Raw genomic sequence first — 26,137 nt, 5'->3', positions numbered from 1 at the left:
CTCATGTCCCTCCTTCCCATTCCCCTCCTGTTTTGGGTGACAAATTAATTTTAATCAATTTTAATTAGGAAAAAACACATCAGGTTTTGGAAGAAAATTATGCTGTTCCTAGATCGGAACTGGGACTCTTTCGACCTAATTTAGAGCTGAGGGCGAGGCTGTGGGAGGGTGGCAATGCATCGGTTGAAGGAGACGCGCGTGTCGGGGGCAGCAAGGGGGAGGTGTGTGGCGTTTAGGAGTCTCCAGTGCCGTCCTCTGCAGGGCCCTTCTACTCCTCCCCTTCCAGTTGCCAGAATGGAAAATTCATGGAGTCCAGCGTAGCCCAGGTCAACACGTTTTTTATTGCCACTTCTGGCTCCGCTCGTACCAGCAAGATTCCTACCTCTTACCCTGCAGGAATACTGAGCTCCGATGCAGGGGAATGGGGTGGGGGTGTTACCACTTCTCCTCTGCACACTGCCAAGTTAAAGAAAACCCCACTTGCTGGCCAGACAGGGAGGAATTCAAGGGCATGTATGGCTCAGTCCCACTTCTGACTGCAGAGTATAGGGACCAGGGTTCCAAACTTTTTTTCAAAGCAGGGGAGGTGGGGAAGAATTTGGCTGCTGCTGTACCCCGTGCCCTAGCTGCCATGTTTCCATGGAAATGAAGGCGGGGCAGGATATAGCTCACTCTGACTACCTGGGAGGATGGCAGGGCAGGCATTTGGTAAACATATCCCCCTCCACTCCCAGCTAGCACATACGGCTGTCCCCAGCCGACCCCCAGGCTCGCTCCTCACTGTCTGCTCCACTCTCTTCCCTTCTGGAGCTGGTATCATGCCAACTGGACTCCAGGCAGGGCTGCCAGTGCTACTCTCCACAGCCAGGTCTCACTGGCACGTTAGGATCTAAGTATGTCCGCCAAGCTCAGGAGCATCCCTGATAGAGCTGGTGGTGGCAGTGCCTCGGTGAAACGGCAGCAGCACTACACCGTAACTCTCTGTGCAACTGCTGTTTCCCAAACAAAACTAAAAACATAAACCCAAACACTTAAGGGTATCACTCTCGCACAATGCTGAGGACTGGGATGGGGGAGAGGGGGTGCATCCTCCTGAGACCGGAGCCACCTGTGCACCCTGCCTTCTGCCCATCTGGAGTTTGCTTCTTCCCACTGGGCTGTCACTGGGGGGCTGAAATCCAAATCTCCATTTGGTGCTGTTCTCAGCACCCGCTGCTGTTGGTTGATGAGGCTTGCCAGTTGCCATGGTGAGGAGGTGCAGGATGGATTCTCAGTACCATGGGTCAGCCCGGTGCTGCTGGTTGTAGAGCTGTAGCTTGATCTGATCTTTGATCTGATTCACTAGGATCTGGGACAGCAGAATTCCCACCAGCTGGGAGAGGCAAGAAGGAATTGGGCCCTCAGCAGTGAGTGATGGCCTTGTTTTCCCTGGCTCGATCTTTCCAGTGCGGCCAGCACTATCCCTTTCCCCACCCTCAGCCATGTCAGTGCCTGACACCCTCGCTGATCCCCGGGGGGCCTTCCCCAAAACAAAGGAGTCTTTACAGAGTGTGTGGGACCCACAGGTCTCACAGGGTAAGTTACCTGGGGGATGGCCAGGCCTAGAGCCACACCACCAAGTAAGAATAAGTTGCTGTGTATCCAGTTGACCAACTTGTCAATACAGCCATTGGTGTAGATGACTTTGCTAGCTTCCAAGTAGTCAAAGGCCTGCATACCTTGGCCACACATAGTGTTGATCACTGCCTGGGGAAAGAGTTGAAAAGCCAGTTGGGACTCTAATTCCAATAACTTTTTGTTTGGGCCCTTAGCTGATGGGCTTCCAGAACACCCTTCCTAAACTCCTAAATTGTCAGAGAATATATGTGGAGGATGTTGGGTTGGAAGTTGCCAAATGCAGACTTTCCTTCCTCTGAGAGGTCAGGGTCCAGGTCTCTTTGCTCTGGGTGGTGGAATAATCTGTACAACAAACCCCCAAGACACAAGTTTACTTATGTAACAAATCTGCACAGGTACTGAACCTGAACTTAAAAGTTAAATCTGTACCTTCTGAACTCCATGTGGGCTACAGGAGTGCGAGGTTAACAGAAGCATCAGGCTGGGGTGAATGAAAACACCTGACACCTGTCCCACATGACTGGTTAAGCTAGGGGATGGGGATTCCCAATAGAAGCTGCCCCCATCAGAAAGTGACTCAGCTCGCTGCCCAGGAGGAAGTGAGGTGGGATGCTGGCTTACCTGGTCAGGGGTAGGCAAGCAACAGGAGTAAGGCACAGAGCAGCGCTCTCGACTGGGGTTGTCTTCCGAGCAGTTGAAATACATGTTCTGGGACCAGTCCTTGTAGGAAATCCCTCCACAGCAGCTAAACTGCAACAAAACCCACCAGAGGTTAACAATCACCCACCCCTCACACTGAGGTGACCAGGGGAATTCTCAGAGCCACCAAAAGTCTATAGGAAGCTTCCACTGGGAACTTCGGGTTGTGTTTTAACACAGCCTTAAACTTTGAGCTCCAGCTTCCCAGTTGCCTTCGCCTGAAGATATTCTCACTTCTTAATTTCTATTACTTTGTATATCTGGTTATAACTTACCACTGTGCTTGTTGGTATTACAGTTGTACATATATTTTGTTTTACATAGTCAGCTATAATCTTCTTGAGAGAAGTTTTTGGCTTTGCAGGCAAATGGAAGTGATCAAAAGTATTGACTGATACAATTAAAGGATCAGTTCTGAGAAACTTCTCCTTAAGATAGAGAAAACACAGGAGAGGAATCTTCAATATTGTGAGTCCATCATTACTCCATGAGAGCAAACTGGATCTCAAAGTCAAGTGTCTATTGCACCAGAGAAAGGGGAACTCAGGACTTGTCTCAAAGCACTTTTACTTAAAAGTTAACTTTTTTGGCCAGGTGCTTGGCTCACGCCTGTAATCCCAGCACTTTGGGAGGCGGAGGCGGGCGGATCACCTGAGGTCAGGAGTTCAAGACCAGCCTGGCCAATATGGCAAAACCCCATCTCTACTAAAAATACAAGAATTAGCTGGGTGTGGTTTGGGGGGCACCTATAATCCCAGCTACTCAGGAGGCAGAGACACGGAGAATCACTTGAACCCAGGAAGCGGATGTTGTAGTGAGCCAAGATCATGCCATTGCACTCCAGCCTAGGTGACAGAGCAAGACTCTGTCTTGGGAGGGGGGAGAAGTTAACTTTTCATTTTTTACTTATTTATTTTTGAGACAGAGTCTCTTTCTGTCACCCAGGCTGCAGTTCAACGGCACGATCTCAGCTCACTGCAACCTCCACCTCCCAAATTCAAGCTGTTCTCGTACCTCAGCCTCCTGAGTAGCTGGGACTACAGGTGTGCACCACCAAACCCGGCTAATTTTTGTATTTTTGGTGGAGACAGGGTTTCATCATGTTGGCCAGGCTAGTCTCAAACTCCTGACCTCAAATGATCTGCCTGCCTTGGCCTCCCAAAGTGCTGGGATTACAGGTGTAAGCTACCATGCCTGGCCTAAATGTTAACTTTTGATTCATAGCAGCCTTGTTCACAATAGCCAAACAGTGGAAGCAACCCTTGTCTCCCATGGTGAATAAATGGATAAACAAAATGTGGCATATACATACAGTGGAATATTATTCAGCCTTCAAAAGGAAGGAAGTTGTGGCACATGCTACAATAGGGATGAAACTTGAAGACATGTTAAGTGAAATAAGCCACTCAAAAAAGCATTAACACTGTAAGTCCACTCATTTGAGGTACCTAGAGTTGTAAAATTTACCGACAGAAGTAGTTGCTGGGAGAGAGGAAAATGGGAAGTTAGCGTTCAATGGATACAGAGTTTCAGGAGAGGAAAATGGGAAGTGAGTGTTTCCATGGATACAAAGTTGCAAGAGACGAAAATGGGGAGTTAGTGTTTGATGGATATAGAGTTTCAAGAGAGGAAAATGGGTAGTTAGTGTTTGATGAATACAGAGTTTCAGCTGGGGAAGATGAGTGTTTGTTCAGGTGAGGGTGGTGATGGCTGCACAACAATTGAAGGTACTTCATGCCACAGATCTATATGCTTAAAAATGGTAAATTTTACATTATGTAAATTTTATCATAATTTTTAAAATGTAACTTTCTTTTTTTTAGTTTAGTCAAGTGCAGAAGTGAGAATGGGGAGAGGGGGGAAGAGTAGAACAAGGAGTTCGATCTGTAGCTGACTGTGAACAATCAAATGAGATAACTCACTCCCTTCGGACCAGCCGAAAATGTCACTTTCGAAGAGGTAATATTCAAGAATCTGCGCAGTTCCTCATTCCCCTGTAGGTAACCACTTACAACACAGTAGATTACAATATATACTGTTCTGTGTCTTTAAAAGTACATTTAAAGCACTCTGCTACGTATGGTTTTTTGCCAAACCCCTTCCCAGAAGCCATTACCTGGCAGGTAATGAAGAGCTCCACAGGCACAGAGGGTGAGGCATCTCTTGGGATGACGTTCACTTTTACCCACAGTCCCCCAGACCACTGGCTGACCCATACCTTTTTCTGGCCGAAATCAATGAGGTTCTGCAGATCCAAGTCATCTCGGTAGTGCACAATGGCATTGTTGATGATCTCACTCACTTTCCCTCGAGCCTGCCAGAGACATGGGCAAGGAATCAGAACACAGGACTAATCCCTAACTTGCTCCTTCCTGCAAAAATAACAGTAGACAGGGGTCATCCTTCTTACTTGAGTCTGCCTTGAAATCAGAACTGAGTCCTAATGGTGGAAGATAGCCAGTTCAGTTCCAAAGCCCATCCATCCCAAGGCCCTCAGGTACCAGTGGGCAGGAGAAATGCTGGACCTGCTGTTGAAGCTTTTCAGAGACACATTTCAAGATATTCCAATGCATATCTATCTCTGAATGCTACTATCACAAAATACTTGTTGACTGATGAAAACAAATTAATTTTTAATTTTTTAGCAGAAAGTAGCTTACTGAGCTGAGGCACTGCCCTCTAGTGGACATGAGATAATTGCATCTCTTTAGACTCAGCTATTTAATACATCATTTCAGGATCTTTCTAAGCCAGGAGGACTAGAAAATTCGGAATTAACTCAGCGGCTCTCGATTTCATAATTTTCTCTTCTCCCCTCCCGTCCCTACCCCTCCCCTCCCCTCCCTACCCCTCCCCTCTTCTTTTCTCTTTTCTTTTCTTTTCTTTTTTTTCTTCTCTAGAACACAGTTCTACTGTCGCCCAGACTGAAGTGTAGTGGCGCGATCTCAGCTTACTGCACCCTCCTTCTCCTGGGTTCAAGCGATTCTTGTGCCTCAGCCTCCTGACACCCGGCTAATTTGGTGTTTTTTAGTAGAGACAGGGATTCGACATGTTGGCCAGGCTAGACTCGAACTCCTGGCCTCAAGTGATCTGCCCACCTCGGCCTCCCAAAATGCTGGGTTTACAGGCATTAGCCAGCATGCCTGGCCCAATTTCATAATTTTCTACCATAGTCTCTTCCTTCCTGCCCCACTACTTTTCTCAAATTTTCTTTCCATAGTTTTTGTACTCTGCCCTTGGCAATCATTTGCCTTTTGGGAAAGGCATTCTGGTTCTTAAAAAGGAATGTCACTGAATGGCAGACTATTTCCAGATATGGCAAGCATTGTTCAAAACATTTTCTTGGCCGGGCACGGTGGCTTACACCTGTAATCTCAGCACTTTGGGAGGCCAAGGCAGGTGGATCACAAGGTCAGGAGTTCGAGAGCCAGGATGCTAACATGGTGAAACCCTGTTTCTACTAAAAATACAAAAAATTAGCCGGGCGTGGTGGTGGGTGCCTGTAGTCCCAGCTACTTGGGAGGCTGAGACAGGAGAATGGCGTGAACCTGGGAGGCAGAGCTTGCAGTGAGTTGAGATTGCGCCACTACACTCCAGCCTGGGCGACAGAGAGACTCCGTCTTAAAAAAAAAAAACAACAAAAAAACCTTTTCTTAAGCCAAGCATGGTGGCACATGACTGTAATCCCAGATACTTAGGAGACGGAGGCAGGAGGATCACTTAAGCCCAGGAGTTCAAGGCCAGCCTGGGCAACCTAGTGAGACTCCCATCTCTTAAAAAACAAAAACAACATCCGCCCACCCCCAACAAAAAAAAGAAGAAAGAAAAAAGAAAAAAAACCTCAAAACGAAATCTTGTTCTCTTCCCCCTTCCTTCCTTCCTTCTGTTTATCTCAATAAACAATTTTTAAAAGAAGTAAGAGTGGCCCACTTGATTATTGAGTTTGATTCTGTCATTTGCCATTAAAGTTTCTAAATTATTTTAATTTTGTGTTTGTATAATTTACTTCCCTGTTAGCTTCTTAGACTGTCAGAGGAAAGCACCTTATGATCTTAAAATTCTCTTCAAATATGATGAGCTTACAGGCTGTTCATTCACCCTTAATGAACTTTTCGACGGCTGATGTTTCTCAAGGGAAGGAGCGCTGTGGTTAATTAACCAGGCTAAACATGGGCAGGAACTTTCCTTCCTCCCTCTGGGTCACATCTGAGGAGGCCTCCTGGCTCCCAGCATTACCTTGTCTGAGAAGACGAAGCCCAGGATCCCAGCGGCCAGCTGCAGCAGGAACACGGCGGTGAGGCAGAGGGAGAACTGTGGAGCAGCAGGAAGAGGCGGCGTCTGGGACCACTCAGGGCAGCGGCCCTTCCCAGGGCCATGGGGATGCTGGGAGCTGCCAGGCAATTCTCCCAGATGCCCCACACATGAGAAAGGCAGCTGCCTCTGGGACACTGTCCTAGGGGTGGCCACCCTGTGCTGGGTCACCTGGGCTGAGCTCTGCACTGAGGAGTGGACAGCACAGGCCTGGGGGTAGGGTGGGACAAGGAAACCAAAGGGCCTCAGGAGGCTAAGAGGCATGATGGGGAGAGGGCCAGGGTCTTTCCTGTGGGGCCTTGACCACTCACCGTCTGCAGGAGGCAGATATTCTCACGGAGGGACCCAATGCAGCCACAGAAGGTGAGCAGGAACATGAGGACACCCACCACGACCAGCAGGATGGCAGGGTCCACCGCCAGGCAGGCTAGGGCTGCTTCTGGAGAAGGAGCCGGACCTCAGCCTGAGCCCAGTGCCCACTGAGGAACCCATGGATGGGGTGGGAGGGTGCCCCAAACTGTTCTCCTTCCCCTGGTGGGGGAATCCCCAGTATGGCTGGATGAAGGTTAAGCGGAGGCAGTACCCCTGTCCCAGGGGGAGAACCAAAAAGGGGCCAGAAGGGTTGTGGCATTTAATTTGAGAAACTAATGAAATAAAAGCCTTTATTCCTGGGCTTAAGAGAGGAGGGGATGCTTTCCCTCCAGAAAACAACTAGAATGGCATTAGGCTCACCAGCTTTGCAGATTCTGTTTCCTGGAGACTTGTGTGGTGAAATAGGAATGGTGGTTGGGTTTCTCCAGAACAGAGCTAGGGAGGGGCTAAAGCACTTGATGACTGTCTGCTCCCAGGGGCCTAGCTTCTTTCTCAGACACTTCCTAAGCCTCAAATGTAGGCATATCCTGGAAGACTCAGAGGGGCTCAGGGAAATCCAGGGGCACTGGTGTGGAGGGGGTCTGACACCTATGTAGACCATGAAGATTTGGCTCCAGGGAGGCTGCCTCCTTCAGCACCATAGCTTATGTATGAGGGCCAGGCTGAAGGAGGCAGAGGGGGAAGGGGCATGGCACAAGGTGGGGGCAGGGAGGGAGAGCTACAGCTCACCTGCATGCTTCATCAGTCGAGCGTAGACACCCACAGCCACCATCACCATGGAAATCACCTGTGGAGACAGGGAAAGAACCAGACCCTGAGATTCTGGAAACCAGAGAGCCCTGAATGCCGTGAGTAACCTGGGAGAGCAGGGGAAGGACAACTTCCCTAGGACTCAAAGGTGAGCATCTTTCACCTCCCCAGTGATTCTGCTGATAGAATCTGCCAGGGCTTTACTTTACCTCCATGAGACCTTTTTTTTGTTTTCTTTTTTTTTTTGTTTTTTTTGAGATGGAGTCTCACTGTGCTGCCCAGGCTGGAGTGCAGTGGCATGATCTCGGCTCACTGCAAGCTCTGCCTCCCGGGTTCATGCCATTCTCCTGCCTCAGCCTCCCAAGTAGCTGGGACTACAGGCGCCTGCCACCACGCCCGGCTAAATTTTTTTTGTATTTTTAGTAGAGACAGAGTTTCACTGTGTTAGCCAGGATGGTCTCGATCTCCTGACCTTGCGATCTGCCCGCCTCACCCTCCTAAAGTGCTGGGATTACAGGCGTGAGCCACCACACCCAGCCTCCATGAGACACTTTTACTCACATTATATTTTTCATTATTCATTCAGTCCTCACAACACAATTAGGTTGTGAGGCAGATATTATGCCCACTTTACGGATGAGGAAATTAAGGCAATCCAGGGTTAATACTAAACACTGATTAAGAATATGGGCTTCAGGCTGGGCATTTTGGGAGGCCAAGGTAGGAGAATCAACTTGAGGCCAGGAGTTTGAGACCAGCCTGGGTAACATAGTGAGAGCTTTTCTCTAGACACACACACAAAATTATAATTAGCTGGGTGCAGTGGTGTGCACCTGTAGTCCCAGCTACTCAGGAGGCTAAGGCAGGAGGATGGTTTGAGCCCAGGAGTGCAAAGCTGCAGTGAGCCATGACTGTGCCATGGCACTCCAGCCTGGGTGACAGAGCGAGACCCTGTCTCTAAAAAATTTGAGTTAAAAATTAAAAAAAACACAGTCTTTAGAGTGAGTCAAACTTGGGAACATATAGGGTAAATTTCTGAGCCTCAGTTTCTGTATCTGAGGATGGGAAGTAAGAACAAACAACTGATAAGATTACTGTAAGAATCAAATAAAATAATGCATGGAAAGCATTTAACACAATGCCTGACAATAAATATTACCTATCATTATTGATAGTTAACTTGCCCAGGGTCACATAGAAATGGAAAAGTTTTGAATTCAAATCTATCTGCATCAAAGGGCAAGTTTTATACCTAAAGCAAGCCTGGGCGGTTGCATACTCCCAGCTCTCTAACCCTCTTAGATGTCAATATCATGTCAAGTACAAAAAGAAAGTGCACGCCAATGTGAAGGACTGTGTGTGAGTGTATGTGTGTAAGCACTGGAATTGCCTTGGCAAAGGAACCTTTATCTTCACAAACTCTGATTCCATTGTGGAGGAAGAGAGAGGAATTTAGATCTTTCAAATTTCATGGCTTCTCCCTGAGAGAACAAACCCATCATAGACTAACAGGAGACCCCAAAGGGGCCTTATCTGCCCCCCAACCCCCAGGTCTCCAGGGGCGCAGGGCAGCTCCAGTGCCTACTTCCCTTGGCTACCCTTTTCTGTGCCCAGTCTCCAGGCTGGTGCTAAGCAGCAGCTGGCTGTTGCCATGGCAACAGATGGGGCCAAGCTCTGGCAGGAGAGAGTTCTCAGCAACAAGGTCTTGACCAACTCAGTGGGGAAGGAGATGGCTGGCTAGACACCACTGTCCTGCAAGACAGAAAGCAGCTGGAAAGAGCCACCATGGGGCTTTGGTGGAAGAAGGGAGCTAGGCCCCCAGAACAGGTAATAGGGTCAGATGAGTCCCTCGGTACAAAGACATTTTTTCCTGTAGGCCTCCTTGTTGAAGGTCCTCTGCCATCTGGCAGGAGATGGCAGGTGCATTCAGCAGTAAATGGCGATCATTATCTAAAACCACATCTTCCAGAACTCTTCTCTGCCTGTATGTACAGCCCCCTCTATTTTGCGGGGTGGGGGAGCAGGGTCTTGTGTTATTGCTCAGGCTGGAGTGCAGTGGCATGATAATAGCTCATTTCAGCCTTGACCTCCTGTGCTCAACTGATCCTCCCACCCTAGCCTCCCAAAGTGCCGGGATTACAGGTGTGAGTCACTGCACCCGGCTGGCCCCGGTCTCTTCCCACCTCACATCGTTTGACCATGCCTCTAACTCAGGGCCCAAAGTGTTATTGCCGGCCTTCATACTCTTTGTCCAGGAGGGAGGGAGCTGCTAGCAGAGCTGCAGGTGCCAGCTGGCGCCTTGTCCCACAGCACTGCCAGGCTCACAGAGCATGGGGGAGGCAGGGAAACTACACGACAGAGATGCCAGTCATTCCCCAGGCCTGGTGGCCAGTCCTCCGCCAGAGTGAGTGAGCATCTCTATCTGCCCTTTAAAACCCACCACAGGCCGGGCGCGGTGGCTCACACCTGTAATCCCAGCACTTTGGGAGGCCGAGGCGGATCATGAGTTCAGGAGACCGAGACCATCCTGGCTAACACGGTGAAACTCTGTCTCTACTAAAACTTCAAAAAATTAGCTGGGCGTGGTGGCGGGCGCCTGTAGTCCCAGCTACTCCAGAGGCTGAGGCAGGAGAATGGCATGAACCTGGGAGGCAGAGCTTGCAGTGAGCCAAGATTGCGCCACTGCACTCCAGTCTGGACGACAGAGCGAGACTCTGACTAAAAAAAAAATAATAAAATAAAATAAACCCACCACAGCCAATTACAGTTCTGAGTGTCATTTAACTGAACTATTGAAAAATGTGTATCTGCTCTTGATTTCTGTTGCTCCCAGGCTCTCATTGTTTTTCATGTTAAATTTTCACCAGGGTGTATAATTTTCCACAAAGATGTTCTCTGATTAAATCATAGTACAGATAAAACAAGAAAGGCCAAACAAGCACTCTTCAAAATAGCAAAGGCACGGAATCAACCTAAATGCCCACCAACAGCACGGGATAAAGAAAATGTGGGGCCGGGCCAAATGTGGTGGCTCATGCCTATAATCCCAGCACTTAGGCCAAAGCGGGTGGATCACAAGGTCAGGAGTTTGAGACTAGCCTGGCCAACATGGTGAAACCCCATCTCTACTAAAAACACAAAAATTAGCTGGACATGGTGGCACATGCCTGTAGTTCCAGCTATTTGGGAGGCCGAGGCAGGATAATCACTTGAACTTTGGAGGCAGAGGTTGCAGTGAGCCGAGATCACGCCATTGCACTCCAGCCTGGGTGACACAGTGAGACTTCGTCTCAAAAAAAAAAAAAAAAAAAAAAAAAAAAGAAAGAAAGAAAGAAAAAGAAAATGTGGGACTGGGCACGGTGGCTCACGCCTGTAATCTCAGCACTTTGGGAGGCTGAGGCAGGTGGATCATGAGGTCAAGAGATCGAGACCATCCTGGTCAACATGGTGAAACCTCATCTCTACTAAAAATACAAAAATTAGCCGGGCATGGTGGCACATGCCTGTAGTCCCACCTACTCAGGAGGCTAAGGCAGGAGAATCACCTGAACCCAGGAGGCGGAGGTTGCAGTCAGCCGAGATCATGCCACTGCACTCCAGCCTAGAGAAAGAGCGAGACTCTGTCTAAAAAAAAAGAAAAGAAAAAAGAAAATGTGGTCCATATACACCATGGAATACTATGCAGCCATAGAAACAAATGAAGTCGTGTCCTTGCAGCAACATGGATACAGCTGGAGGCCATCATCCTAAGCAGATTAACCCAGGAACAGAAAACCAAATTCCACGTGTTCTCACTTGTAAGTGGGAGCTAAACATTGAGTACACATGGACACATGTACTTGAGAATGAAGGGCAGGAGGAAGGAGAGGATGGAAAACTACTTATGCTTGTTACCTGGGTTATGAAATATCACCCCATGACACACAATTTACCTATACAGCAAACCTGCACAAGTACCTCTGAACCTAAAATAAAAGTTGAAAAAATGGGCAAAGTAAAGAGATGCCACACATCATAGAGTAAGTTAACTCTATTTATGGGCCTGTAATTACAGCAGTTGTTCTGTCTCTATCTATGATAGAGAGAATAATGTCCCCTCAAAGATGTCCATGTCCTAATTCCTGGAACCTGTGAATGTGTTACTTTTCATGGCCAAAGGAACTTTGCAAATGTGATTAAGAATTTTGAGCTAGGGAGATTATCCCTGAGGGCTCAATACAATCACAAAAGACCTTCTAAGAAGGAGGCAAGAGGGCCGGAGAGAGAGAAGGAGATGACAATGGAGGCAGAGGCTGGACTGCTGTAGTGCTATGGATGGAGGAATGAGGGCTGACTCTAAAAGCTGGAGCAGGCGAGGAGGCGGGTCCCTCCTGGCACTTCCTGAAGGAATGCAGTGCTGCCGTATTTTAGCTCAGTGAGACCTGTTTGATTTTAGCCCGGTGAGACCCGTTTTGGACTTCTGGTCACCAGAAATATAAGAAATTTGGTTTCTGTTGTTTTAAGCCACTAAGTTTGTGGTCATTTGTTACAGCAGCAACAGGAAACTAATACATTATCCAAATCCAATTCATCTGCTGCTATGCAGACAGTACACTGAGGACCCTTAATCCATGTGCTATATGGTGAAGGGACAAGAACATTTATAGCCAAAAGCATATGCTCAACTTTGGCTGCCGTTAGAGTCGCCTGGGACTTAGGGTTGTTGGGAGAGAGGCTTAAAAAACTGCTAATGCTTAGGCTGCATCCCAAACCAAGTGGATCAGAATCTTTGGCATTGGGACCCAGGCAACAGTATTTCTGAATGTGTTCTCAGTTATTTCAATGTGCAGCCAAGTTTGAGAACCTACAAGCCTAAAGAACAATCAGCCAGGGATCTAGAGCCACAGATGCAGGCTACATTAAAATCAAGATTAAGTCGGCCGGCGCGGTGGCTCCTGCCTGTAATCCCAGCACTTTGGGAGGCTGAGGCGGGTGGATCACGAGGTCAGGAGATTGGTACCATCCTGGCTGACACAGTGAAACCCCATCTCTACTAAAAATACAAAAAAATTGGCCAGGCGTGGTGGCGGGCACCTGTAGTCCCAGCTTCTCGGGAGGCTGAGGCAGCAGAATAGCGTGAACCCAGGAGGCAGTGGAGCTTGCAGTGAGCGGAGATCGTGCCACTGCACTCCAGCCTGGGCGACAGAGCGAGACTTTGTCTCAAAAAAAAAAAAAGTCTTTAATATTATTAATATTAATACGATCATTAATGATGTCTTTCCCCTGAGCTCTCAAATTCTGCATTTCAAAACTTGACCTTGCACACCCCCATTCCTGCCCCCACTTCCCACCCTGGATTCCTCAAAACTACTGCCTTTCCAAAGTTAGTGCTGCTGCTGCTGTTCATAGCATCACATTTGGAGGTGAACAGAACTTTAGAAGTGGGTTTGGCCACTCACCTCTTTTTATAGATGAGGCCAAAAGAGTGGAAGTAACACTTAACCAAGTGCATACGGGTGCAGTGCACCATCTGGACCAAATCCAACCTCCCAATCTCATTCTGGAACTCTTTCCACTATGTCAGAATTTTCTGTAAAATCCTTATAGCACCTCACAATATCATGAATGACCTCCTTTCGCGACGAGGACGGAGATAAAGACATTTTTTCTCTTCTTCGGATAGCTTTTCACATTCTGACTAGAATGAAGCCTGGCTGGAAACTTTTAAGAGCTAGATACAACTTTTAAAATGGCTGAGTCTAGCTTTTAGCAAAATATATGTTCCTGAAAAGTTGTCAGTCAAATTATATAAAATAATTTGCACACACCAGTACCATTATCCCTATGTAAAGTGAGTGATCACCTTGTAATGAAAATAGCCATCCGCTGGGCTCCTTGGAGAAGTGGCTGATTTTAGGATGGGGGCAGGAGAGGCACAAGATGAGCCTACGTCATCTTGTAGTGTCCCAAAGAAAGGAAATGCTCACGAAGAAACAAAAATGAATTCCCCACATTACTATCCCCATCAATGTGAGCATCCCAAAGGGACACAGAAGCCAACTGAAAGAGTTCCCAATGGCTAAGGCTAGAATGATTTGCGCATCAAAATAAAGAAATATTGAATTATTACCCAAAATAAAAAAATACACATCTGTGGGCCCATGCTGATATAAATAAATGACTTAATGAGTATTGGAGAAAAGACAAATCTCCCACATAGAAGAATTTCAAATAATTCTCAAGGAGGTAGACCTTAACTCGTTACTCCTTCAGTGCAGACTGTGCATAGTGACTTTCTTCCAAAGAGCACAGTGCAGAACACAGGGGGAAAGGCTAACTCTACAGTGGAGGAACCTGATAAACACTACTTCATCAAGGCCATCGAGGCCAACATCGACAATGATCATGTTGTCGAATCACTTGTATGATATGATGTGATGTGATGTGATGTGATGTGATGTGATGTGATGTGACGTGATGTGATGTGATCAAAATAAAATGGCACTTTACTTCTCTGGCCTTCCTCCCAAAAGATATAACCCCAGTATTATAACGATGAGAAAAACAGCAGGCAAGTTCCGATAAAGGGACATTCTACGAAATACCTGACCAGCACTCCCCAAAACTGTCAAGGTCATTAAAAACAAAGTAAGTCTAGGAAACTGTCACAGCCAGGAGGAACCTAAGGAGGCATGACAGCTAAATGTAATGTAGGGCAGAACATGGTGGGCCACGCCTGGAATCCCAGAACTTTTCAATGGCAGAGGATGGTTTGAGCTCAGGAGTTCGAGACCAGCCTAGGCAACATAGACCTTGTCTCTACAAAAAATAAAAATAAAAATAATCTGGGCATGGTGGTGTGCACCTGTAGTCCCAGTTACTTGGAAGGCTAAAGCGGGAGGATCACTTGACCCCAGGAGGTTGAGGCTGCAGTGAGACATGATTGTGCCACTGTACTCCAGCCTGGGCAACACAGCAAAATCCTGTCTCAAAAAGAAAGAAAGAAAGAAAGAAAAAAGTAACGTAGTATCCTGAATAGGATTCTGGAACAGAAGGATATTAAATAAAACTGAAAAAAAAAAAAAACAACCCAATAAAGTGTAGACCACAATGATAATACTATTAATTACAACAAATTTATCATACTAATATGTTAATAACAGGGAAAACTGAGTATGGGATATATGGGAATTCTCAATACTATCTTAACATGTTTTTAGTTGATATATGTAAATTGTATGTATTTATGGGAAATGTATGATATTTTGATACATGCGTACAGTGTTTAATGATCAAATCAGGGTATTTAGAACATCCACCACCTTGAACATTTGTAATTTCTTTGTGTTAGAAACATTTTAAATCTATTTTGAAAAATACAATATATTGTTGTCAACTATAGTCACCCTACTGTGCTGTTGAACATTAGAACTTATTCCTTCTATGTAACCATATGTTGGTACCTATGAACCAGCCTCTTTTCATCCTCCTGACCCTGGATCCCAGCCTCTGGTAACTATCATTATATTCTCTACCTCTATGAGTTTCACTTTTTTAGCTCTCAAATATGAGTGAGAACATGCAATATTTGTCTTTGTGTGCTCAGCTTATGTCACTTAACATAATGACCTCCAGTTCTATCTATGTTGCGAATGACAGGATTTCATGCTTTTTTATGGCTGAATAATATCCCATTATGTATATGAATCATATTTTCTATATCCATTCATTTGTAGATGGACACTTAAGGTGATTCCAGTTCTTGGCTATTGTGAATAGTGCTGCAGTAACATGGGAGTGCAGATGTCTCTTCAATATATTCATTTATTTTCCTTTGGAGAAACACTCAGTAGTGGGATTGCTGGATTGTCTAGTAGTTTTATTTATTTATTTATTTATTTTTGAGAAATGTCCATCTCTGTACTATCTTCTTAATTTTTCCGTAAAACTGTTCTTAAAAAATAGTCTATTACCACCCCCCCCCCCACCCAATTTGTTAGTTCATACTTTTTAATTTTTTTTTTGAGACAGAGTTTCACTCTTGTTCCCCAGGCTGGAGTGCAATGGCGCGATCTCAGCTTACTGCAACCTCCGCCTCCCAGGTTCAAGCGATTTTCCTGCCTCAGCCTCCCAAGTAGCTGGGATTACAGGCATGAGCCACCATACCCGGCTAATTTTGTATTTTTAGTAGAGACTGGGTTTCATCATGTTGGCCAGGCTAGTTTCAAACTCCTGACCTCAGGTGATTCACCTGCCTCAGCCTCCCAAAGTGCTGGGATTACAGGCATGAGCCATCACACCCAGCCTATACATTTTTTAATATCAGATTTTCATAAACTAGGGTTAACTTGCATACAATTTTACAAACTTTAATCTGGGTGACTTCCCATCAATCACGCCAAAACTTAAGGCAGTGGATCTTCTCCCCTCCCCCATCCCCACCCCACAGACAAGGTCTCACTCTTGTGTTGCCCAGGCTGGAGGGCAGTGGTACAATCATAGCTCATTGCAGCCTCAACCTCTTGGGCTCAAGAGATTCTCCTGCCTCAGCCTCCCGAGTACAGGCACATGACACGATGTCCACCTAATTTTTAAATTTTTTGTAGAGATTGGATCTTGCTAGGTTGCCCAGGCTGGTCTTAAACTCCTGGCATATGGTGATCCTCCTGCATTGGTCTCCCAAAGTGCTGGGATTACAGGCATGAGCCACCAGGCTTGGCTAAGGTAGTGGATCTTAAAATTGTTCAAGTGACAGAGCACTGGGAAGTCACAGTGCTCTGTTGGTGTACATTATAGATTTTGTCATATTCTTCTTTTTTTTTTTTTGAGGCAGGGTCTCACTTTGTCACCCAGGCTGGAGTACGGTGGCACAATCAAGGACTCACTGTAGTCTCGACCTCTTGGGCTCAAGCAATCCTCCTGCCTCAGCCTCCTGAGTAGCTGGGGCTACAGACATGTGCTACCAACTGGGCTAATTTTAAATTTTTTTTGTAGAGACAGGGTTTCACAATATTGCCCAGGCTGGTCTTGAACTCCCGGGCTCAAGTGATCCACCCGCCATGGCCTCCGAAAGTGCTGGGATTCCAGATGTGAGCCTCTGCACCTGACCTCTTTTTAAAACTTTAATACACTATTACTGTGACCTAATTTACAGTCCATATGTAACTTTCCGCAATTATCCTCAAAATGTCCTTTGTAACCTTTTTTTTTGTTTCTTATCCAGGATCCAATCAAGGATCATGCATTTAGAGATTAAATCTCCTTCAGCCTGGAACAGTCTCTTGGCTTTCTTTTCTCTTTAATTTTCTTCCTTTGTTTTTGGTCTTTAAGACACCGACTGTAAAATTTATGGTGAAATACATGTGACACAAAATGTACCATTTTAGACATTTTAAAGTAAACAGTTCAATGACCTTCAGTACATTCACATGGCTGTGCAACCATCACCACCATCAGGGTGCAGTGCTTTATCATCACTCCAAATAGAAACCTTGTACCCATTAAACCATCACTCCCCATTTCCATCACCCCGTCCTCTGACCCCAGCCCCTGGTAACCACAAATCTGCTTTTAGTATCTATGGGTTTGCCTATTCTGGACATTTCCTGTCATTGGAATCACACACTATATGACCCTCTGTGTCTGGCTTCTTTCACTTAGCAGAATGTTTTCTTTTTTCTTTTTTTGAGACGGAGTTTCGCTCTTGTTGCCCAGGCTGGAGTGCAATGGCGTAATCTCCGGCTCACCGCAATCTCCGCCTCCCGGGTTCAAGCCATTCTCCTGCCTTAGCCTCCTGAGTAGCTGGGATTACAGGTATGTGCCACCAAAACTGGCTAATTTTGTATTTTTAGTAGAGATGGGGTTTCTCCATATTGGTCAGGGTGGTCTCGAACTCCCAACCTCAGATGATCTGCCCGCCTCGGCCTCCCAAAGTGCTGGGATTACAGGCATGAGCTACCGCGCCTGGCTCACTTAGCAGAATGTTTTCAAGATTCATCTGTGTTGCAGCATGTGTTACAACTTAATTTCCTGTTTGTTTGTTTGTTTTTTGAGATGGATTCTCGCTCTGTCACCCAGGCTGGAGTGTAGTGGTGCAATCTCAGTTCACTGCAACTTCTGCCTCTCAGGTTCAAGCAATTCTTGTGCCTCAGCCTCCTGTGCAGCTGGGATTACAGGTGTGTGCCACCATACCCAGCTAATTTTTGTAGTTTTAGTAGAGGCGTGGTTTCACTATGTTGGCCAGGCCACTCCTGACCTCAAGTGATCCACCTGCCTCGGCCTCCAAAAGATCACAGGCGTGAGCCACCGCGCCCTGCCAACTTCATTTCCTTTTATCGCTGAATAATACTTGGTTGTGTGACTATAACACAATTGTTTCTCCATTCCTCCATCGGTGGACATTTGTGTTGTTTCCACCTTTTGGCTGCTGTGGATAGTATTGCTATGAACACTTGTGTAAAAGGTCTTGTTTGAATACCTGTTTTCAAAGTTCTCTATATCTAGGAATTGCTGAGTCGCGTGGTAATTCTATGTTTAATTTTTTAAGGATCTGCCAAACTGTTTTCCACAGCGGCTGTGCCTTTTTACTTCCCCACTAGCCATGTGTGAGGGTTCCAATGTCTTCTCATCCTTCCCAACACTTGTTCTGACACTTCTTCGGACATTGACAGTTTTTATGTTTCGGCCAATTGTTTTGCAGAATGTCCCTTGATTTGGATTTATTTGGTTGTTTCCTCACAGTTAGATGCAGATTACACATATTTGACAGGAATATTACACAGATACTGCTGTGTCCAACTCACTGTATCATGTGAGGAGACAAACATTAATTTCTATTATAGAACTAAGGAACAATTATTACCAAGAGATGTGGCTGCTAGGTGTATGTCTCTGCATTTCATAAAACAACGCAGGCAATACTCTAAATAAATTGTTTCCTAGTTTTCCATAATAGTTAGTTGCTACTTGTCCTCTTCTGTTTGCCTTTTGTTAGCACTTGCAGGCAGATAAACAGCTGCAGGTACTAATGTTCATGGAAGAAATGAGAAGATGAAGAAAATTTTCTCATCTTGACTTTTTTTCTTGCAAATTTGGAAAAAATCATCATGATTTGATGTTTAAAAGGAAAAACCCTTATTCTATCCCATAAGACAGTACTTCAGGGCCATCAGCAATAAGAGAGGAAGGGTTGCAGGGCCTCAACTTGAGGTCCTGAACAAAGGATGTTCTCCTGGCTCTTATGCCCAAACGCCAATAATTACAGGCAAATTCGCTCCCAGAGTCCATCTCTACTGGATTGCATTTAAGACCAAGGTAGGGCCAGGCATGGTGGCTCATGCCTGTAATCCCACCAGTTTGGGAGGCCAAAGTGGGGAAGATTGTTTGAGGCCAGGATTTGAAGACCAGTCTGGGCAACATAGTGAGACCAGTCTCTAAAAAAAAAAAAAATTAGCCGGGCATGGTGATGCATGCCTGCAGTCCAAGCTACTCAACAGGATGGGGTGGGACGTTTGCTTGAACCCAGGCAGTTGAGGCTGCAGTGAGCTGTGATCCCATCACTGCACTCCAGCCTGGGTTAAAGAGCGAGACCATATCTAAACAAACAAATGAACCAACAAATATGTAAATAAAAATGTTAAAAGGCCAAGGTGGTGTGACAAGCTTTGAGAAGCAGATGTTTCCTCACAGTTAGATTCAGTTAGATTCCTAGGGAAGGCCCCCGGAGACAACAGTGTGGCTCTGTTCATGGGATAAATGGGAAATTTCTCCATAAACTAAAAAACATAAAGCTACCAATAATGATTGTCTCCTGCTGAGTTTTTTTTTTTTTTCTTTTCTCTTTAATTTTCTTCCTTTGTTTTTAGTCTTCCTTTATTATGGTGAGAACGTGAGCAAAGAGGGCTGAGCAAAGGCTGGCCCTTCCCTAGCCAGTTCCTGTCTGCTTGCCACTCTCTTTCGTCCTTCCTGGAGGAGCAAGCACTCAACCTCACCCTCCATGTCCACCCCCAGCAGGTGACCTCTAGGAGCGTTTACAGGGATAGCAGTGGCATTACTTTCTGTTGAGTGCCAAGGACCAGGCACTGGGCTAAACACTGTCTCATTTAATTCTGACCACAAACCCAAGAGGGCGTTAGGATCTCCATTTTATAGAGATGATGTTCAGAGAATTTCAGCAACTTTCCTCAGTTCACTTGGCTAGTGAGCGGCTGAAGTGGGACTGGAACCTAGGTCTGGATGTCCCCAAAGCCTCATGAGCTTGGCCATTTGTCTGCCTTCCTATCTCTGCCTCTCAGCACCCCCAGGATTTTGCATATTCACCTCAGCCATCATGGGAGATGGGAAGCAGCTGCTTGTGGTTCCCTTGGGGGAACAGCTGATAATCTCCAAATGGGCTAGGGCTCAGGCAGGGGAAGGAAGACTGCAGCTGGCGGGGAGGGACAGGGTGCCAGCAGGGCCCAGGAGGTGGCTCACAGGGAAGTCTCTGGAACAGCACTCTGAAAAGAGAAGGCATGGCGTTGCCACAGGGGGGCCACCCGCAGGTGCAGCTTCCAGGGAAAGCCCTAGCCTTGTCTGTCTTCCATAGTCCAAAGTCCAGGCTGCAAGAAGCAGTGGCACCCTACTGTCTCAGGGCCCACACCCCCTCCTTAGAAAATCTCTTTTCCTCCTCTTTTGAAGGTGATGGTGGAGACAGCTGAGGGTAAAGTGGTTCCCTGTGTGGCGATCAAAACCCTGTCCCTGCTCAGAGGGAAGTGGGCAAGGCAGTGGTCTCCACCTCTGGTTTCTCAGTCCTCCCTACCCTTATATCTGGATGAAGTCAAAGAACTTTCAGCCTGTGGCCCCAGAGCAGGGCCACTTCTCTCCCTGCCCATAACCTTACACATACTGGTCTTTCTGTACTCTCTGTGGCGCTGCTGTTACAGGTGTCTGAGGTGGCGGCTGTCCATGTGAGGCTGGCTCTCAGCCCTCTCCCTCCGGACTGGGGGACAGTGTCCCTCTGAAATGGAGGAGTTCACAGGGCTCCTTCCTCAACAATGTCTGGGGCCAAGCCTTTGGCATCTTCCTCAGGCCATGGCTGACTTTGTTCTTCCAAGGTTAAGAAAGAGGAACGGAGGTCTAGCAAGGGCTTGCAGTAAATAAACATTCAAACTCACAGCCCTGGAGGGACTGGCCTTGCACTAGCCTCCTACCAAGATCTGAGAGGCATTCTATGTTTTCTTTTTCCTTTCTTTTTTTTTTTTTCGAGATGGAGTTTCGCTTATGTCGCCCAGCCTGGAGTGCAATGGCGCGATCTTGGCTCACTGCAATCTCTGCCTCCCGGGTTCAGGTGATTCTCCTGCCTCAGCCTCCCAAGTAGCTGGGATTACAGGTGTGTACCACCATGCCCGGTTAATTTTTGCAGTTTTAGTAGAGATGGGGTTTCACCATGTTCGTCAGGCTGGTGTCGAACTCCTTACCTCAGGTGATCCACCTGCCCCGGCCTCCCAAAGTGCTGGGATTACAGGCATGAGCCACTGTGCCCAGCCTTCTTTTTTTCTTTTTAAAGGCTGCTTTAAGTTTATGGTTTTCTACTTGGTCCAAGGCAAACAAAGCTGCTGGGGAGTTAAGAAGGTGTGCATGCGACCTGCATAGCAAAGGAGATGGTTCTTGTCTTCATTTCCCATATTTTGTAATTTTTGTTGTTTTTATAAAAAGCATCTGACTATCTTCAGTTATTGAAGCCAGCCAAGTTTACGGGGAAGATGGGGGACGGGGGGAAGGAGGTGATGGGCTCTGCCTCCTAGTGTATTTGGAAGTATAGGATGAGGAGGTTGGATGGCAGAAAGGGCCCCTGCCACTTAGAAGAGGTTTTGGCTGGCTTGATGCCTGGTTACGTCCTCATGATTTTTGAGCCAGACAAAAAGAGATGGTGCTGAGAGTGGTCTGGGTGATTCTGAGTGCCCAAGGACTCCAATACAGTAGTCCTGCATGGGAGAGTGGCTTTCCTGAAGAAGAGGCCCCACCGATGGCTTGGTTCAGCCTAGGGAAGACCTGAACGGGGGTCCATATATGTAGCAGTGGAAGTGAGAAAATCCACATGCTGTAGACAGTACATACGTGTGGCTCTGAAGAGGGGATGGCTGCCATGTTTCTGACCTGGCTTAAGGGAAGGGATGCCAGGCCACCAGACCCATCACAGAGGAGAACACAGTTGGGTACCTCATCACCAAGAGTGCTCAAGGACCCCAGGTTGAGCTGCATCTTTACAGGCCAGTGTCCATGAGGGAGGGAGGATGGACACCATGCCTCTACCCTGTGGGGTTTGCGCTCTCACTCGCCATCCAATAAACATTCAATAAGCACCCAATTTATGCCAAACACAGCTGGGCACCGGGGATCCAGAGGTGAACAGGGCTGTGCTCAGCCTCAAGATCCCGAAATCTAGAGGGGAAGACGGAGAAGTAAACACAATTGCAGCACAGGTAAGGGATGTGACAATCGAAGAATACAGAAGGTGCCATGGGAGTCCTGAGGCATAGCTGCTAGGGAAGCCTGGGCTGAGACACAGGGGCTGGAGGTCTGAGCTTCTGGGCTCTGCCTGACTCAAAAGCCAGCCAACTGCTGCCCTGAGTGGGAAAAGGACCAGTGAGGAAGGAGGTGGGCGGCACTGTATGTTCCTGACAACACATGGCCAAGCTGATATAGCAGGCACCACCCCAATGTCTTTCTCTGTAAGAAGCTGTCCTGCAGAGGGAGGTGAGGAGAGGCAGCTGCTCTGTAGCCGCCCTAACTGATTTAAATACAACATCTAGGATCTTAGAGCAGCTACTCCAGGCCATGGAATCCCCACAGTCAGTAACCCAGCAACACGATTCAGGGAAGAAAATCAGAACTCCCAGGTCAAAGGGGAAGTGAGATTTGAAACACGAACAGTAGGAACTGGTCCCCATCCCCAGAAATTCATTAGCTTTCTGAGTCAGACTCCAAATGCCCCAAGAGTCAGGGCTTCTAGAGCAAGAGCAGACATAGCCACCATCACCACCAGCACCACTGAATGTGAGCCCAGAGGATGCCAGACACCTTCCTAGTGGGTTCCAGGCACAGACATAATAACCACTGCCACGTGGCCACTCCAGAAGCTGGTCAGAGCATGCACTCTGCCTGCAAGGGTGTGGGCTGACCATCGTATCATCCATAGGTGTTTCCTGGGCAGAAGAGCGGAATTTGATTAGGGTGATAGAAGTCTACAAAAAAGAAAGCATGGGAACCAGTCCCTGAAGAGGGGCTAGGAAGAAAGATGGCCCCCTGATCTGGGGAAGCAGCCCTTTCTCCCCAGCTGCTCTTGTATGGAATATACCTGTACAGCACTGGGTTTGGGGGAGAAGGGACATTCAATAAGACCTGAAAAGTACTGTCCCCTAGGAAGGGCAATCAGGACACAGGGAGATTCATCCTTAGATCCAGCTCCAGGTCTTGAAGAAAGAAAACAGTCGGCCGGGCGCGGTGGCTCAGGCCTGTAATCCCAGCACTTTGGGAGGCCAAGATGGGTGGATCACGAGGTCAGGAGATCGAGACCATCCTGGCTAACATGGTGAAACCCCGTCTCTACTAAAAAATACAAAAAACTAGCTGGGCGAGGTGGCGGGCGCCTGTAGTCCCAGCTACTCGGGAGGCTGAGGCAAGAGAATGGCGTAAACCCGGGAGGCGGAGCTTGCAGTGAGCTGAGATCCTGCCACTGCACTCCAGCCTGGGCAACAGAGCGAGACTCCGCCTCAAAAAAAAAAAAAAAAAAAAAAGATGACAGTCCCCCAAATGATTCATTCATCCTTAAATAGTTCACTAAGGCAGAAATTGTTTCTCCTTTAGAGAAAAAAGATTATTAAGGTCAGAGAGACAGATACATTGGCTTAGGGTCACACAGTAAGTTGGTGCCAAAAAGATGCTGAGCCTCTTGTCCTTCAGTGTGCTATTTCTAGAGCCTCTGATTTTTTATGAGTCTACTGTAGGGCCAAGAAGGGCTCTATTCTAATTTGGGGTGGTGCTAGCTTGGCCACCCGGGTCTTCTGACTTTGAATGAACCATTTTTACCAAGGTAAATGGGTCTGTGGAGCCAAACTCTCTCCTGGTTGAGATCTCTCAAAGTCATTTATCTGATTAAAGGGGGGTAGGGTGGAGGTAAGGGGTAGGGAAGCTTGAGAGAAAAAAAAAGACCAGGAACACAAGTGTAACAGATGCACCCAGCTGTTGTCACTGGCAAGCACAGACAAGGGTGAGGTGCCGATGGCTCCAAGGGAGACAGTCTCGGCAGATAAAGGAAGTCAGAGTGATGACCTAAAGTCCCTGAGATGCTAGTGCTGGCTCTGACGATGGCACGTCACTGGCCTGGCACACTCAGTGAGCACAGAGGAGACTTCACTGATACTTGCCCGTAGGTGGGGAGTCTCTTAGTACACTCTCAGCACTGGCAGAGTGGTAAGGGATTTTCTCGTGTTCTTTCCTAACCTCCAGCTGAAGCAGAACCTAGACTATGGGAACTTGGGTTGACTGGTTGACTCCTAAAACTGCCAATACCCCAGCTATAGCAGCAGCCATCTGCGCTGAGGACTTCCCCCAGAGGCACTGTGGTTCAGTAGAAAGGTCACCAGACCAAGCCTGCTAACCAGCTGTTGGACCTTGGACAAAACATTTAACATCTCTGTGCTTTAGTTTTCTACATTTTATAGACATAAACACAGATGTCGGACAAGATGTCTTCTAAAATGTTTTTCCAGTTCTAAAACTGAGCATTTGATAGGAGCCCAAGTTTCATTTTCCCCAGGAGTATGATGGCTGAGTGCGCTGTCATCACCACCCTCTGAGATTTCTCTCATTTGTCCCAACAGGCCAGCACTTATGTGCTTTGTGTCTGCACTTCACCCCACAGGCCCTGTGAAACCTTTACAGCAAAGGGCTCAGATGTCTGTTTTGCTCCCTCCCCTAGGAAACATATTTTAGACTCAATTCTTCCCTCCTGTAAGTCTGAACTTTAGGTCTCCAGCTGAAGTGGGGAAGGATGGTGGGCTCCAGAAGCAGCAGCTCTGGTGTGGTAGGAGCCAGAAGAGGAGGTGAATGGAGGAAGGACATCCCTATGTTCTCACACCCCAGAACCTCCAGGACTCTCTAGCCAGGAAACAGGGTCGAGCTGGCATTGCATGATCTGGTTCAGCTCAGTTCTCAGCTTCAGCAGTCTTTCTGCCACCCCTGATCACACTAGGTTGGATTTGTGGGGGAGGGAGGCAAGACCTGCAGACATGAACATAACATGCTTAGGTCAGTCAAGTCAACAGTGAACGGCAGAGTGGGATGGGAATCCAGGTGTCCGGAGTCCCAGCCCAGTACTTTGTCCACCCCAAGCAGAAGATTCTGAAAGAACTCCTGGCCCTCCGGCCCAACACGGGGTCCTGTTTAAAGACACTGGAGACTGTCAGGCTCCAGGGGTGAAGTCTGGTCCTGAGAAGGTTGGCGGGGAGGGGGCAAAGTTTGGGCCAGTGCTGGGATAGGCAAGACATCTGTGCCTGGAGGCGATTCTTCCCAGACTTTGGGGGGCGGTGTAGGTGGGAGTAGAGGAAGCCTGCAAAAGGAAGAGATGATGCCCATAACCCATATTCTCTGAAGTGGTGGAGAGAGAGGTTTGGGTTTTCCCTTCCTCTTCTTTGCCAGCCAGGCCTCCAGGCCCCCAGGCCTGAAAGTCACCTGCCACCGCCGACTCCCCATCATGTGCCAGTGGGTCCGCCTTGGGCCAACAGGCTGCCTCAAACCTACATTTCTAGCCTGACACAGACCCTCCTCCGACACCCCGACAATACCCATCAGTCTTCACTGATTCCCTGGCATACCCTCCTTCCTACAACGCCCCCTGCAGATGCGGCGTCCCCGGGGTGTCCCTCCCCAGGATGAATTTCCCCCGAAGTGCCGTCAGCCCAGAAAACTCGGCAGTGTGGCTCCCGCGCGTGGGGCACTCCGGGCCACCCCTCCACCCCGCGGGTGGACCCCGCCGCCCAGGTGCCCTCGACCCCGAGACTCACCCAGAAGAGCATGTTGAAGAAGAAGAGCAGGTATTTCACCAGCGGGCTGACGAAGGAGAACTCCTCCCCGGAGGCGGCCGGCGCCCGGGGTCTCCGCGCCATGGCCCCGCCGCCGCCGCCCCCGGGGGCCTATTTCCCAGTGGCGGCCGGCCGGCCTGTGCGCCCCGCGCCCGGGGGCATGAGCCGCGCCGCGCAGGAGCCCGGCCGGCGGGGGAGCTGCGCTGCGGCGGGAGGCGCTCGAGCCGGGGGGCCGCGAGCCTCGCGGGCCGGGGAACTGCGCCTAGAGCCGCCGGAGCCGCGGTGGGCAGCGCTAGCGGCGGAGACTCAGCCGCGGCCGCAGGACCAGCCTGGCCAGCCCGGCGCCCAGG

The 26,137-nt window shown here is 48.0% G+C and overlaps 1 protein-coding gene across 2 annotated transcripts; it reads right to left on the bottom strand.

Annotated features, from left to right (window-relative positions):
* Positions 1 to 322: 322 nt before the first annotated feature.
* TSPAN33 (tetraspanin 33) lies at positions 323 to 26,137 on the bottom strand. Of its 2 annotated transcripts, none has more exons than XM_007982874.3 (8): positions 25,770 to 26,137; positions 7,729 to 7,786; positions 6,939 to 7,066; positions 6,553 to 6,627; positions 4,535 to 4,630; positions 2,239 to 2,367; positions 1,585 to 1,746; positions 323 to 1,372 (listed from the first exon to the last, which is right to left on the bottom strand). In XM_007982874.3, the coding sequence occupies exons 1-8, from the start codon at positions 25,869 to 25,871 to the stop codon at positions 1,271 to 1,273; spliced, it is 852 nt and encodes a 283-aa protein (XP_007981065.1). In that variant the 5' UTR covers positions 25,872 to 26,137; the 3' UTR covers positions 323 to 1,270. The 2 variants fall into 2 exon arrangements, with proteins under 2 accessions (XP_007981065.1, XP_007981066.1); XM_007982875.3 differs by having other exon boundaries at positions 6,939 to 7,063; positions 25,770 to 26,132.

Source organism: Chlorocebus sabaeus, chromosome 21, assembly GCF_047675955.1.
Source record: "Chlorocebus sabaeus isolate Y175 chromosome 21, mChlSab1.0.hap1, whole genome shotgun sequence".
NCBI classification, from domain to species: Eukaryota; Metazoa; Chordata; class Mammalia; order Primates; family Cercopithecidae; genus Chlorocebus; species Chlorocebus sabaeus.
Note: the sequence above shows the minus strand (reverse complement) of the source record. Positions and strands in the feature narration are given on the sequence as shown.

Coding starts and splice junctions, on each gene's coding strand:
- TSPAN33 (XM_007982874.3), bottom strand. CDS start 25,871: ATGGCGCGGAGACCCCGGGCGCCGGCCGCCTCCGGGGAGGAGTTCTCC. Junction 2,368..4,534: donor TTGATTTCGGCCAGAAAAAG/GTATGGGTCAGC, acceptor GTTTTGTTGCAG/TTTAGCTGCTGTGGAGGGAT. Junction 1,373..1,584: donor TAGGCCTGGCCATCCCCCAG/GTAACTTACCCT, acceptor TGCCTCTCCCAG/CTGGTGGGAATTCTGCTGTC.